The sequence below is a fragment of the Sander lucioperca genome, chromosome 12 (genome assembly GCF_008315115.2).
Source record: "Sander lucioperca isolate FBNREF2018 chromosome 12, SLUC_FBN_1.2, whole genome shotgun sequence".
NCBI lineage: Eukaryota > Metazoa > Chordata > Actinopteri > Perciformes > Percidae > Sander > Sander lucioperca.
In genome coordinates this window covers 29,639,530-29,652,512 of record NC_050184.1, presented here as the reverse complement: position 1 = coordinate 29,652,512, position 12,983 = coordinate 29,639,530, and the positions used below count along the sequence as shown (strand labels likewise).

The following is a 12,983-nucleotide window of genomic DNA, read 5'->3' as shown; positions in this document are numbered from 1 at the left end:
CTTTTCTCTAAATGCTAGCGAGGAAAGCTATCCGTGTGATGACTTGGTTAGCATTTTAAGAGGCTTGGGCACAACCCCAAATCATTCCATCCCATTACATCCACAATTTCTGGCTTATCCCAAGCAGACCCATGCTGTCAGACTGGTGTCAGCCAAGAAAATGCCTGCTGCATAAAAACGAGCACATACTGTCCTTTTTATTTTATTTTAAACAAAATTTCCCCAGAGCTTCTCTGTTATTAGGTGTGTAGGTGCACTGTAGGACTTGGGATGGTGTGTCTGCAGATGACAGGCTCACAGTGGGACTCTGACACCCTCGGCTTTTAGCTGGGTTTCTAGTAGCTATCAAAGCTCATGTAAACTGTCTCACTGCCTGCTGTTTGTGTGCGGGCAGACAGCGGTAACAAGGCCGTTTCTATCACTTTTACAGTACTGGGAAGAGCGTCAGACCATTCCTACGTAGCTAACAGCAGGTCTGGCAGTCATATTTCATCAACTGTTGACCTCTGAACCCAAAAAGAAACTGTAGCTGGTTCAACCCAGGAGGGAGCAGTGGTAGCTGGGAAATCTAACACCAGCATGTTAGCATTCCAGGAGCATCTGCGTTTGGGATTCTCTGCGCGTGATGTTTACGGCCCATGTTTGTGTAGTCTAGGAAAGCAGGCACGAAAGGCACTTAGTAGCAGTGATATATTCCACATGTGTGTGTGGGGGGGTGAGTAGAAACTGACAAATACAGTGTCCTTTCCGCGCAGTATATGTAGCTATCTTTACTTTAACCTAATGACGGCAGGATAAAAATAGCTTTCATCAAGTCGGTCAGGGGTTTCATAATTAGTTTGTAGGATAAGTTTCCTTGGAGTTGTCTGAAATAGAAAATGTATCTTGTAAGGATGCCAAGCAATGATAATAATAACAATTATATAAATGGTGCTTTTCACAACATGACAAACTTAACAACACTTTTGTGGCTCTTGGTTCTCTTTTTTTTCTTTCTGTGCTTCCTGTGTTAAAATAAAGTTGATTATGAATGAGCAGGACAGCAACACAAAGACACATTTATGTTTAATGTGTGCTTGTTTATGTAAACTCTATTTCACCCCACTGAAAAACTAAAACCTTCTAATAACAAATGGACAAATGGAGAAGATAAGGCTGCTGAGTTTGTGGTGCATCTCTGTGTGTGGCGTTTGAACCCTTTTGTAGGAAGAGGTACCACAACGACCGGAGACTTCCGGCCCCCCCTTTCGACCTGTGCGGCCCTACATGTGTTAGCTGGCTGTTTGCAGCCCCGGACCCAGACATTTTCATCAGTCTGGCTTGCTGGCTGGCGTCTTCCTTTCTCTCCCACTCTGCTGCTCTCAGCAGTCTTCTTGCCCACCTGCTGGGCCCACGCCAACCTCCACTCCACCTCCAGACTTCAAACATGTTGTGCATGGAGCCAGAGTAATGGCACTGCCCTCAATATGTCCACACAGGAAACAAATTATCCAAGATCCCCTTTGCTTTGATATTTGTGCAAACTGTATAAAAGAAACGTAGCATAGTATTCTAGACTGGATAGCCTCAGAATGAGTAAGCAGATTGGCAACAGACTAACTGCTGGTATTAAAATCTTGTCCTAAGTGATCAAATTACAAGTGAGTGGATAGCTCTTAGTACAGGTGTGAATGCACCCAGGACCAATTGAGATCTGATCACTCAGACTACATTCAGAGGTGGTCTGGGCCACATATAACCTTTTTTTTTAGCAGTGTGCACACACCTATGAGTACTAGGCCACATTAAGAACTGCCTACTCAACTGTGAGCAGTACTAAGTACTCATTCAAAGTATTCATGTCACAGAAACCACTGAGAGTGAACTGTGTGTTTTGGATGTTATTATCCTACTGTCGATGATGTGTCTGTGTTTTTGTTCGGGTAGTCCCTGCTCTTATATCCCCGGCTGACTGGAGCTCTGTGCCCCGCGGTTGCCTGGAAAAGGCAGCTGCTGGTATACAATAACCACATTTTTTGTTTCATAAAACATGCCAGAATTCAGGAATATGTAGGATATTGCTACAGAGTCAGATGTTGCTATTTAGAAGCCTACTCCTTTACAACTGGAGCTGTTTACTATAGCACTAAAACAAGTATGTTTCAGTAGTACCGTTAAAATGTTGGTCACACATTTCTTTAAAAATAAATTCCAAATTAAAACATCTGAATTGGTGAAGTCTGGCAATTTAATTACTTGATACATTTTGAAGGATGCCTACCTCAAACACCTCAATAACGTTTTTAGGTGCTTTTTTTAGCCACACTAGCAGCATGGCTCTATGGATGTCATTGTCGGTCAATCTACTACTTTGGTCCAGACCGTAATATCTCAACAACTTATTGGGTGGAATGCCAAGAAAGTTTGCACAGATATTGATGGTCCCTAGAGGATGAATCTTACTGATTTTGGGTGATCCCCTGATTTTCCATCTAGTTTTCCACCATGAAGATGACATTTGTGGTTTTGGGTGAGATCTCTTGAGGTCTATTGGATGAACCGTCAGGGAACTTAGTACAAACATTCATGTCACCCCAGGATGAGTTGCTATACCTTTAATCTGTATCAGGAGTCCTAGAAAATCAAGTCCTAACCATAAATGGTCAGAACAAAGCAACCGTTTCAAGCTTTTTTTCCTCCCAGCGTCCATAAAGCCCCTGACACACCAACCCGACAGCCAACCGTCAGCTCCTCGAGGTCCAAAAAGTGCCTCAGAACACACTGAAGCGACGCCGACTTGGGCATACGTTCTGCGCGTGCGCGAGACATAATACGTCTCCATAACAGCAGGCGGCACTAATCTGTATTGTCGCCCAAAAAATTAAAACCGGCAGCTGATTGGACGAACGTGTCACGCGGGTCTGGCTGCTCCCGGATTTTTCAACCGGGCATAATGGCGGCTTTGTTCGGAATACGATCTCATATTTTATGAAGATAGTTCACCGAAACGTGTTTATGAAAAAAAATTTAAGCGAGAAATAAGCCATGCAGTTGCTGAATCGGTCTTCATTTCAGATCAACAAAGGTCAGTTTAAAAGATTTTCGTCAGATTTTGAGAGGCTTAGTCACGCTCTTCCCGCTCGTCATTTCCGGGTTAGCACTCCACCAATCAGATTGGTCATTGAGTCCAACTGCCTGCCCTCCGACCCAGCATGTCAGGTCGGCCAAAATGAAGGCTGACAGCTCCTCCAACGGATGACAGCACGGAACACACAGAACAGACTGTCCGACGGCTGATTATCGGGTTGGTGTGTCAGCGCCATTACACTGCTCAACAAGAAAATGGGCTAATTCTTACTTGTAGTTTATGGGCAAGGAGGCACTGTTGCTTATATTTACTTATAGGCATTATATACTATGGTTTTATGTTTTTTTTTTTTTTTTTTATTTCCCTTACAATTTTTTTATATGCTTATATTTTACATTTTACACATGAAATATTTTACATATCTTTTGGTGTTGTCTTGTGGCTATGTATTATTGTTTTGAGTTGGTTGCAGCTGTGTGTACCATTGCCCATGTGAAATTTCCCCTTGAGGACAATAAGATATATCTTATCATATCTGAAATGGTCAGAAACAACAACCACATGATCAAGAAATGTAGTTTAGTCATAGACTTGTTTGAAGCATTGTCATAGCGTGTCATAGATTTAAGGTTTTGTTGCCTAATTTGTTTCCCTGAGCTGCCCAACTTGTAATACTGCTTCAGAACAATACAGTATATGTGCTACGTGTTAGTTTGTTCTGTAACAACCTTCATGATGAGTGTGCACTACTTTTATTGCAGTCGTAGTTCTTTGATCCCAACACAGAGATTTTAACTCATTCAGAGTATTCCTCATCAGGCCTGGAGGACTCTGGCAGGTACTTCAGTCTCTCTCTGCTGAGGAGAAGATGCTCAAGTTGGCGGTTTGGCTGCGGGGCATCTGGTTTCACCACCCGCCAGCAGTATGCATAATTAAGCCCAATTTCCCTGACGGTGGCTGACATGCACCAGTCACTGCTGGGCTTAGTGCCCTGGGCTAGACTAATCCCCCGTGTGGTCACACCGCTAATAGGCTGGAGGACAAATCTGTTTATTTGACACCAGGTTCACACACACACACACACACACACACACACACACACACACCTGGGTTTTATTTGCTTAAACCTAAGACTGAATTTGGCCTTCCCTATTCCCCAGGGCTCTATAAATAAACATGCCATCATATATCATGACTCTTGGTTCCACTGGAAATATTGCAGGATACTGGCGAAATAGAAAGTTTCACTTTGAATACCCACTGATGTTAAATTGTAGATGTATGATGTAAATCATGCACTAAAAAGATTTGCTCTGCAAGGCAGTGAAACTAGTAATTCGGGTTAGTCCTAGTATGTAGCAACATTATAGATTAGCATTTTAATCATTATCCAATATGATGCATCCATGCTTTTTCTATCTGCTTACTCACCTGTCTGACAGTGAATATGATGTTAAGTTTAAAAATAATGACGAATTATCAAAACAAACCTGATTCAGTACCGCCACGGTAAAATTTCTGCCTCTACGGTATCAGAAATAGGGCAGACGCACAACAGGGTTTCCGCTATGTACACCGCGCACCGCCGCTCCTTCAGCTGTTTATGAAAAGTCATAAAGTCGCAATTACACGACTCTGCAGAGCCGTCCGCTCTACTGAACTCAAGCGAACTGTCATCAGCTCTCTCTCCCCTTTAGGGTGAGCAACTGGAACAGTGACAGGACGTCATCACTCGCAAAGTCACGGCAACCAATTAAACAACAGGGCGATTACTACTTGTCACTCAATCTTAGGCAAAGTGACAAACGGCGACGAAAGCTGCGACATGAAATCCACGTGAAAAATGACAGCTACAGTTTATTGGAAAAGAGCATTGTGGACACTGAATTTGATCAATTTGTTTATCAGACCGCAGATGAGACAAGAAGCTAACGTTAGCGAACGCTGCGGTGACGGTCCCTCTGCCTTTGACTCCCCGCTGCAGGAGACGCTGTATTCCTCCGACACGCTGTATTAACGTTACTGTTTTAACCTTGTGTTGACTTCGGGTCACATTGACCCGTTTTCAATTTTTGTTTTATATCGGAAAATATGGGACGTAGAAATAAGCGCTGAAAATGTGTAGAAGAAAAATTTTACAATTTTAAAACGTTGGAAAAAGCAAAAACAAACTGTGAAAAAAAGGCGTCATAAACGTTGATAAAAAAGTTTCAAGACTGATGGGAAGACAACACAAGGGTTAAAACCGTCTTCCAGGTTAGTGGGGGTGCATACCGCTCAAAATCAACATGAAAAACGCAGCTAGTAATGTTCACTCAGCGTTTTGTTTTGTTGTTAAACTGTGTGTAAAATGAGCGGTGACGTTAAATCACCCTACGGTACCGTCTATTTGCTGGATGGTTTCAAGGTAACGGTCGATAGCATGTAACGTGACAGATACATTCAAACATATCGATTAACTTAATTGAGTTGAGAGTTTAGTCACTTGGTATGAGAATCAAGGCCAAAAAAAACTAAACTCCAGTGTCTTCTGTTTGTGTACAGAGCTCCATGACATTTGGACTTTGGAGTAAAACACAGTGGAGATTTATGTTTAGGCCCACATATTTTGGAAATTTACAAAGTTTTTCTTTTTACAATGCCTTCAGTATGTGTGACTAACATCAACAGACTAATGTGGAGAATACACTAAAAGAGAGGGGAACTGTTATTATCCCTCCTCCTCCTCTCATACTGGCCAGGCTTTGTACAACACAGAATTACAGCCCCCCAGAATCTTTTTCAAACTCCAGTTTCATCCCGCTGATATTCCTTCAGGGAAATTAAGGATTAGCTCAGCCTTTCAAAGCGGAATTCCTCAGTCAGTTTGCATGAATGTGCCCTCTCCCAAACCAAATCAACTCTGTTTTGCCCATTGCCTTGCTATGGGCCTAAGCCCCGTCCCTTCGTTAGGTTACTTGCGAGCCGTAGTAAGAGGATGAAGTGGATTGTTGAGTACCACTCTGACTCATGCCCTTCAGTGCCATGCTGCCAAAATGCTCAGAGGAAGTAACACTTGGACTGCACTTAAAGCTGCTGCCACAGGCAGCTCTGCTTATAGCAAGTTTAAATACCATGACAGTGAACAGTTGTAATGAGCAGACATCTTCATTCCCTCTGCATGCAGAGGATTTTGATGGCGTTAATTAACACCCGTGTCCCAGATTAGAGCTGTAATATAATGCAAATAGAAACCAGAAAGTGACATCATGCTGTGGGTTGTGATGCATTACAACCCTGTTCGGGTTTTCTTTGGTCATGTGGCTGATGTGACACATGTTTGTGTTTCTGAGTGGCATTTTTAGAACTTCTGGCAATGACACATCAGTCATGACTGCTGAGGACTACCAATTTGCAAAGGCATCATACATTTTAGCCTTTATTCTAGATTTTCTTTCAAATTGATGACTTTGAATGTCAAAGCAAAATCTTTCAATACGTCTATGACACCGGACTAAAAGGAGCTTTATCTTGCGCCAATATTTTATTCTAAGCAAGTTGGAAAAATTGTTTTCTAAGAGTTATTGTCAAAATTCTGGACTTGGATCAAGTATATCAAGATAGGCTGGCATTCATATTGCAATGTCTGTAGCAAAGAGTAAAGTCCTAATGTTCACGCATGCTATTTATGTTCCCAAAACCATGGCATGCCTTCTTGCATTACTCTGGTAGTCGTTACTGCCCCTATGCCCGAATTTGTTACATTTTCCAGTCGTAGTCGCTGCTCTGTTCATGTTTATGTTAATTTGTTGGCTTTTTGCTGTAAGCCGTTACATAACCCTTTATCTAGGACAGCAAATAGAGGTCTGTTTCTGTCTCAGTTTTTCTGTTTGATGTGTTCAGCGGCCATGGACAAGGCAGTGTTGCTATACTCCTAACTACAAAGTTGGTTACTGGTTTGGGAGGAATGGAGAGCAAGTGTGTATGTGTGATGTCTTAAAAGCTGACATAATCGTAGCTCACACATTTTCCCCCTCTATAAGAGAAATTTATCAATCCCCAGCATTTCCTCCCGCCACATTTTCCCACTCTAGTATTTCCTTAGCACGCCCTGCTTTTGATGCCCCATGTCTTCATGGCTGCCGACTTGCTGTGATGAGAGCAGAAGGCCTGCTGTAAGAAATAAACGGCTTAGGTTATGACTGGTAGAGTGGCGCATCCCTGTGTGTCTGTGCTCAGTGTTCTGAAGGCTATAGAGCCCTCCAAGACACTTATTTAATGAGATGGCTCTGACTGTGTAATTGCAGGCTGTTCTGAGAGCTATTATGGGAGATGTATTTTAGGGGGGCAAAACAGCCATTACTGCGACAAAAAACGAGCCGTGTGTGTGTGTGTGTGTGTGTGTGTGTGTGTGTGTGTGTGTGTGTGTGTGTGTGTGTGTGTGTGTGTGTGTGTGTGTGTGTGTGTGTGTGTGTGTGTGTGTGTGTGTGTGTGTGTGTGTGTGTGTGTGTGTGTGTGTGTGTTTTACACATGGATCGATTCATATTGTGTCTGAGTTCAACTCCGTGAGCTGGTGGGTTTTTTTTCTACCCTAAAAAGATTTGCAAATCGCCTGTGCTGCTGTTCTTTTTCCTCGTAGTGTTATCTCCAACGGCTTTCAGTTTGTTCATAGAAATGACTTGCTCGCATTAAAATCTAAACAAGTAATAATTCATGAAGCTATCCTAATGTCAAATCAGTAGTTTGCATTGGTTTTGAGACAGCTTTCTATAATTTATCAAAAGCTAAGTAAATAAAATAAAAATAAAAATCTCTTCACTTTTTTATTTTCTCTCCCATTTATGATTGATCCTCTGTGAGGCCCACTGCTTTTGCTCCCATTCTCTTTCTGTTTGGCAAATGACTCTGGTCTCAGATATTTGGTTCACTAGTGCTGGGATTTCCTTGTCACATGATTTATTTAGGATGTGTTAAGGTCTTTCAGAGAGCCTCACATCCCAGTCCTGGCACTCCGTCTCACTAGACATCCTTTAGCCTCTTAAATTACTCCCTCCGTCTCCCTTTACCGCCCCCCTCCATCATCGTTCTCTTTCCTCCTCACCACAGTGCTCTTTGCAAATTAAAAGAAACAAACCAATCTGAGCTGACAGCTGAGTTCAGCTCCAGTGAATGAGAGTGGTGGACTAATTGCCGGGCCATCTTACACTTTACCCCTTTAATGCTTTTAAGCTCCGTCCCAATGCTTTGCTTGTTGTTGCTTATACTGCATAACAAAAGCCTATTCTTCTTCAGGACTTGGCCTAGAATAATCAGGCTGAAGTTGCGTGGAGTTCCTGTGACTCATTATCCATCGTAGCTGCTGTTCAGTGATGATAGTTTGTCTTTTACTTCCTGGATTTATGGTCTAATGCTGTTTCCTCTCAGAGAGAGAGAGGCCTAACAATCCTTTCTATTCTTAACAGTATCTGGAGAGGCCCCAATGTGAATTGTGTGGACAGCACTGGATACTCCCCTCTCCACCACGCCGCCCTAAATGGACACAGGTACATCAGTGATGAGAAATGCCTGTGTTGCAGTCTCAGTTTCAGCTCCTCTGTTTATGCTCTGCATTAAATGAGGTTTGTCCTCAGAGGAAATTGTTCCCACTGGAAAAATAAAGCTATTGATAGGCTGTTTGCTTAGACCGTGTATATTCATTAGTGTGGTTCATACTCTTGGCCCTGTCCCTTCCTTCATCTGCAGCGAGGTGGTGGAGGCGCTGCTACGAAACGAGGCCTTCACCAACATCGCCGACAACAAGGGCTGCTACCCTCTCCATCTGGCTGCATGGAAGGGAGATGAACATATCGTCAAACTGCTCATTCATCAAGGACCTTCGCACCCCAAACTCAACGAGCAGGTCTGCCGCTGCTTTTACTCCTCTCTCTGTGTGTGTGTGTGTGTGTGTGTGTGTGTGTGTGTGTGTGTGTGTGTTTGTGTGTGTGTGCGTGCGTGTTTCTCGCTCTCACTCTTAAAGGAGAAATCTGGCCCAAAATGAACATAGGGGTTAATAACACATGATTACCGAGTCGACCGTTCTCTGGGATTTGTTTTCATGCTAATCGAATGTGACCAGTTTTAGCCCAAACCGCTAATTAGCTTATAACGCTAGTCGTCGGGGCACAAGGAAAGTAAAAAGAAACATTGAGCACTTTGTAAGTGTACAGACAGTTTATTAAAAAGATAGTTTAGAAAGACAGTACCTTTCACATATACAGGCGGACGCCATCTTGGGAAAGCAGTCACGACCAGTCGAACGGCGTTCGTCGTTATCTTTATAATCTTTTTAATAAACTGTCTGTACACTTACAAAGTGCTCAATGCTTCGGTTTACATGTAGGGACCCTCATTATGCTGCCGTGGAAGTGTGGTGCTATTTTGAGCCTTGTTAGTGGTATAGAAATAGCGATTTCTTTTTACTTTCCTTGTGCCCCGACGACTTGCGTTATAAGCTAATTAGCGGTTTGGGCTAAAACTGGTCACATTCAATTAGCATGAAAACATATCCCAGAGAACAGTCGACTCGGTAATCATGTGTTATTAACCCCTAGGTTAATTTTGCGCCGGATTTCTCCTTTAAGGTTCCAACTTTGGTTTATATTTATATTTTAGAATATGTGAGTCTGTGTATGCAGAATAAGTATTAGAACCTCAGCAGTAGCTAAAGTAAAGAACATCTGGGTAACAATCCCAGAACACTCAGCACATTTGTTGACCTCATGTAGTTTCACAATTACAGTTCATGCTTTAGTCAGCAGTCATAGGAAGTTGATCATTTTCCCACTTGGTAAGGAGGTCATTTTTGGCAATGAAGTGCCACATGCAAATATTTCTAAATATAAATAGTAATAATAGTTCAGCATGGCATGCTCTGTACTGTATTACTCTATTTGTTAAAAAGATTGTGACCAGAGTGCACTAACCTCAGTGCATCATGAGTCTGACTTCTGCTGTGATGCTGTGAAACTTGAAGTGCTTTGACGCCATGCTAGTGTGAGAAGTGCTTGTTTTGCCCATAACCATTTTAACTGTTTTAACTCATATTTTTTCATATTTTGTTTGGTTGCTTACTGCACAGACAGCCTCCAGACCTGCTACATCTCTGGTCTGTCCTGAGGAGAAATGACCCATTATGAGCTACACATAATGTAGTCTGAACCATGAAATGTTATCAAATGTAGCAAAAAAAAAAAAAATTTTAATTTGTCTCATTTTGTGTCATTTCTCCCTGCCTGTTCATGACATCTGATTGTTCATTAACTCAAGTCTGATTTTCTCCTTTTTTTTAATTTAGTTTGACTCATTTGTGATCATCATTCATTCGTTCATTGCTTGTCTAAAACAAAACCATTGGCCTATCTTCTCTTCCTCCCTCCCAGAGCTCTGTAGACCATAAAGAGTTCAAACGCTGTGGGCCCTTTGACCCCTATATTAATGCCAAGGTGTGTACACGGTGCTGCCGAAACAACATTTCCTTTTTAAGTGCTTCTTTGCTTTGCCGCTGTGTTGTCTTGCTCTGCTCTGGTTTGGTTTGTTGCTGCTGCTTGCGGGGCCACTCACTGCTGCAGAGATATGGAGAGGCTTTTAATTTCACCGACGATCGGTGGATCCCTGTCCTCTGGCTTTCTGCTCATGCTCGCTTGTGAGTTCCAACTTTATTGAGATGTTATATTTAAGTGACACTGCATTACAACATGCCCTCCACCACATTAGGTAATTTATTTTCTACATGCTACAATACTGTACAAGTACCAGCCGTTTGATCAGGGTCAGGAAAACCTTGGCTTGAAAGTTAAGTAAATGGCTGTCCTCTGAGGGCCACTATAGGTGATTTGTGAGTCTGGATGCTCATTTCTTTTTTATGGCGTGTTAAAAATTGAGTAAATTTGTAATGAAAACTTGTATAATATTCAGTCTGAAGCAGGAGAATTGTTGGCACCACACAGCCAGCAGTAGGAGAAAAATTGACTGATAGCAAACCACACTATGAATTAAAGCTACAACGACCATTATGGTATTATGAATCAACAATGGAAAGTTGACAAATGGAGAAGCCGAAGTCCGAATAGATGAATTGTGTAGTGCTGCAACTAATGTTTATTTTTACTTCTAATTATTTCTTTTTCAATTACTATATTAATGATTTACGCTACATAAAAACATGACAAATGGTAAACGCAAGTTTCCTCAATCCAGTCGAACCTGTAGCTACAACTTATTATAATGCACACAGAAGAAAAGCAACCATTTGTCATGATGTGGCAAACAAAATGTTCTTTTTTCTGGCCATGCACGTTTTTAAAACAGCGTGGCTCGAAAACGTGTTGTTTCATGCTTCTTGCGGTCAGCATGGTCGGGGCGGTGTGGACGGCGATATTACACAACTGCGGCCTTGGTGACTGTGTGCAGAGGCCCTTCGGAGGGTCTGAGGGCCGAGCCATGCACCTCCGAGATTTAGTAACAACGCGGACGTGGTCTCACAGACCGTGCTGCAATGATTGGCTACAGAAGAGAAGAAGTCCGTTCTCAGAGCTGCTCTGGCCGCTTTTGCCACAATCAGTATTAGCGACCAGACGGTTCGCAGCGACCATGCATGCCGTCCACACCGTCCCAACCGCAAGAAGCATGAAACCCGTTTAAGGATGCCAATGTCAGTTGGTCCACCACTTTGGTCCAGACTGAAATATCTCAAAAAACTATAATGAATGGCCATAATTTCATGACATTCATAACATTCATGTTCACAGAGGATGAATCCTTCTGACTTGATGATCCCCTGACTTCGCCTCTAGTACCACGACGTTGATATTTGCAGTTTTGAGTGAAATGTCTGTACAACTATTGGATGGATTGTCCTGACATTTGGTACACACATTCATGCCTCCCTCGGGATGAATTGAAATAACTTTGATCACCCATCTAGAACCATCATCAGGTCAAATTTTTAATTAGTCAATACTTATTACAATAGATAAGGCTTATGACAAAACACTTGCAAAACCAATTAAATTCCCATCGGCCTCAACTGTACTTTGCGTTTAGTTAGCAAATCTTAGCATGCTAACATACTAACACACTAAGCTAAGATGGCGAACACAGTAAACATTACCTGCCAAACATTAGCATGTTAGCATTGTCATTGTGAGCATGCTGATGTTCGTATTCAGCTGAAAGCACCTATTAGCCCTAAGTGCAGCATCACAGAGCCGCTAGCATGGCTGTAGACTCTTGGTAAGTAATTAGTAAAATGATTTTTGTTATTGATATCAATTAATGTTCTGCTGATTGAGGAATTTACTCATGTTAGCACTACTGTATTATTTCAAAAATCAATTAAACAACCCCTGATGATGAAACAGAATAAAAAGGAAGCTAAGATACCAGATTTAGAGAGTAAAAAATGTCTCAGGAAACGAAAGATGAAGTACATACAGTATTCCATCAGGCGTCTTTATATTTCACTTAACACCATCGTCATTGCATTCAGCTACCCAGGGAAGCCCCAATCACAGCCTGTCTACATGAGGAGGATGGCTGTTCAGCAGATACCGCAGAGCTGACAGTGTCTCCGACAGTGACGCCCTCCCAGTTAGAGCAGTGAGCGGTACAAACATGTTGGTCGCTCCATGATTGCATTTTCAGCTGGCAGAGCTGGAAACCCACCCAGGCCTGTAGATAAAGCTGTGCACTATTTTTGAACATTGTCACATTTCCCCTGGACTAATCTTCTTAGCGTTTGGATGGGAAGGCTGGCTTTCTTTAATGCGGCTATATAGTGGAGTGTGAATTTCACTGCAGTGGTTGTCTTACTGTCTTTTTTCTCCATTTAGTCTATTTGATGGATTTAACATGCTGAGATTATGGATGACGTCCTAATGTAAACACTTTCGGGATAGTT

General features: G+C 42.3%; 1 protein-coding gene across 12 annotated transcripts in view; it reads left to right on the top strand.

Moving 5' to 3' along the window:
- The window catches only part of LOC116062200 (ankyrin repeat and SAM domain-containing protein 1A-like), a 73,435-nt gene that overhangs the window by 3,873 nt on the left and 56,579 nt on the right, over positions 1–12,983 (top strand). For 9 of the 12 annotated variants that reach the window (XM_036008472.1, XM_036008471.1, XM_036008479.1 and 6 more), the window contains exons 2-4: positions 8,509–8,589; positions 8,789–8,945; positions 10,465–10,527. In XM_036008472.1, coding sequence (XP_035864365.1) covers positions 8,509–8,589; positions 8,789–8,945; positions 10,465–10,527 — 301 coding nt within the window. The remainder of the gene's footprint in view (positions 1–8,508; positions 8,590–8,788; positions 8,946–10,464; positions 10,528–12,983) is intronic. The other 3 variants (XM_036008475.1, XM_036008480.1, XM_036008481.1) reach the window with 1 other exon arrangement.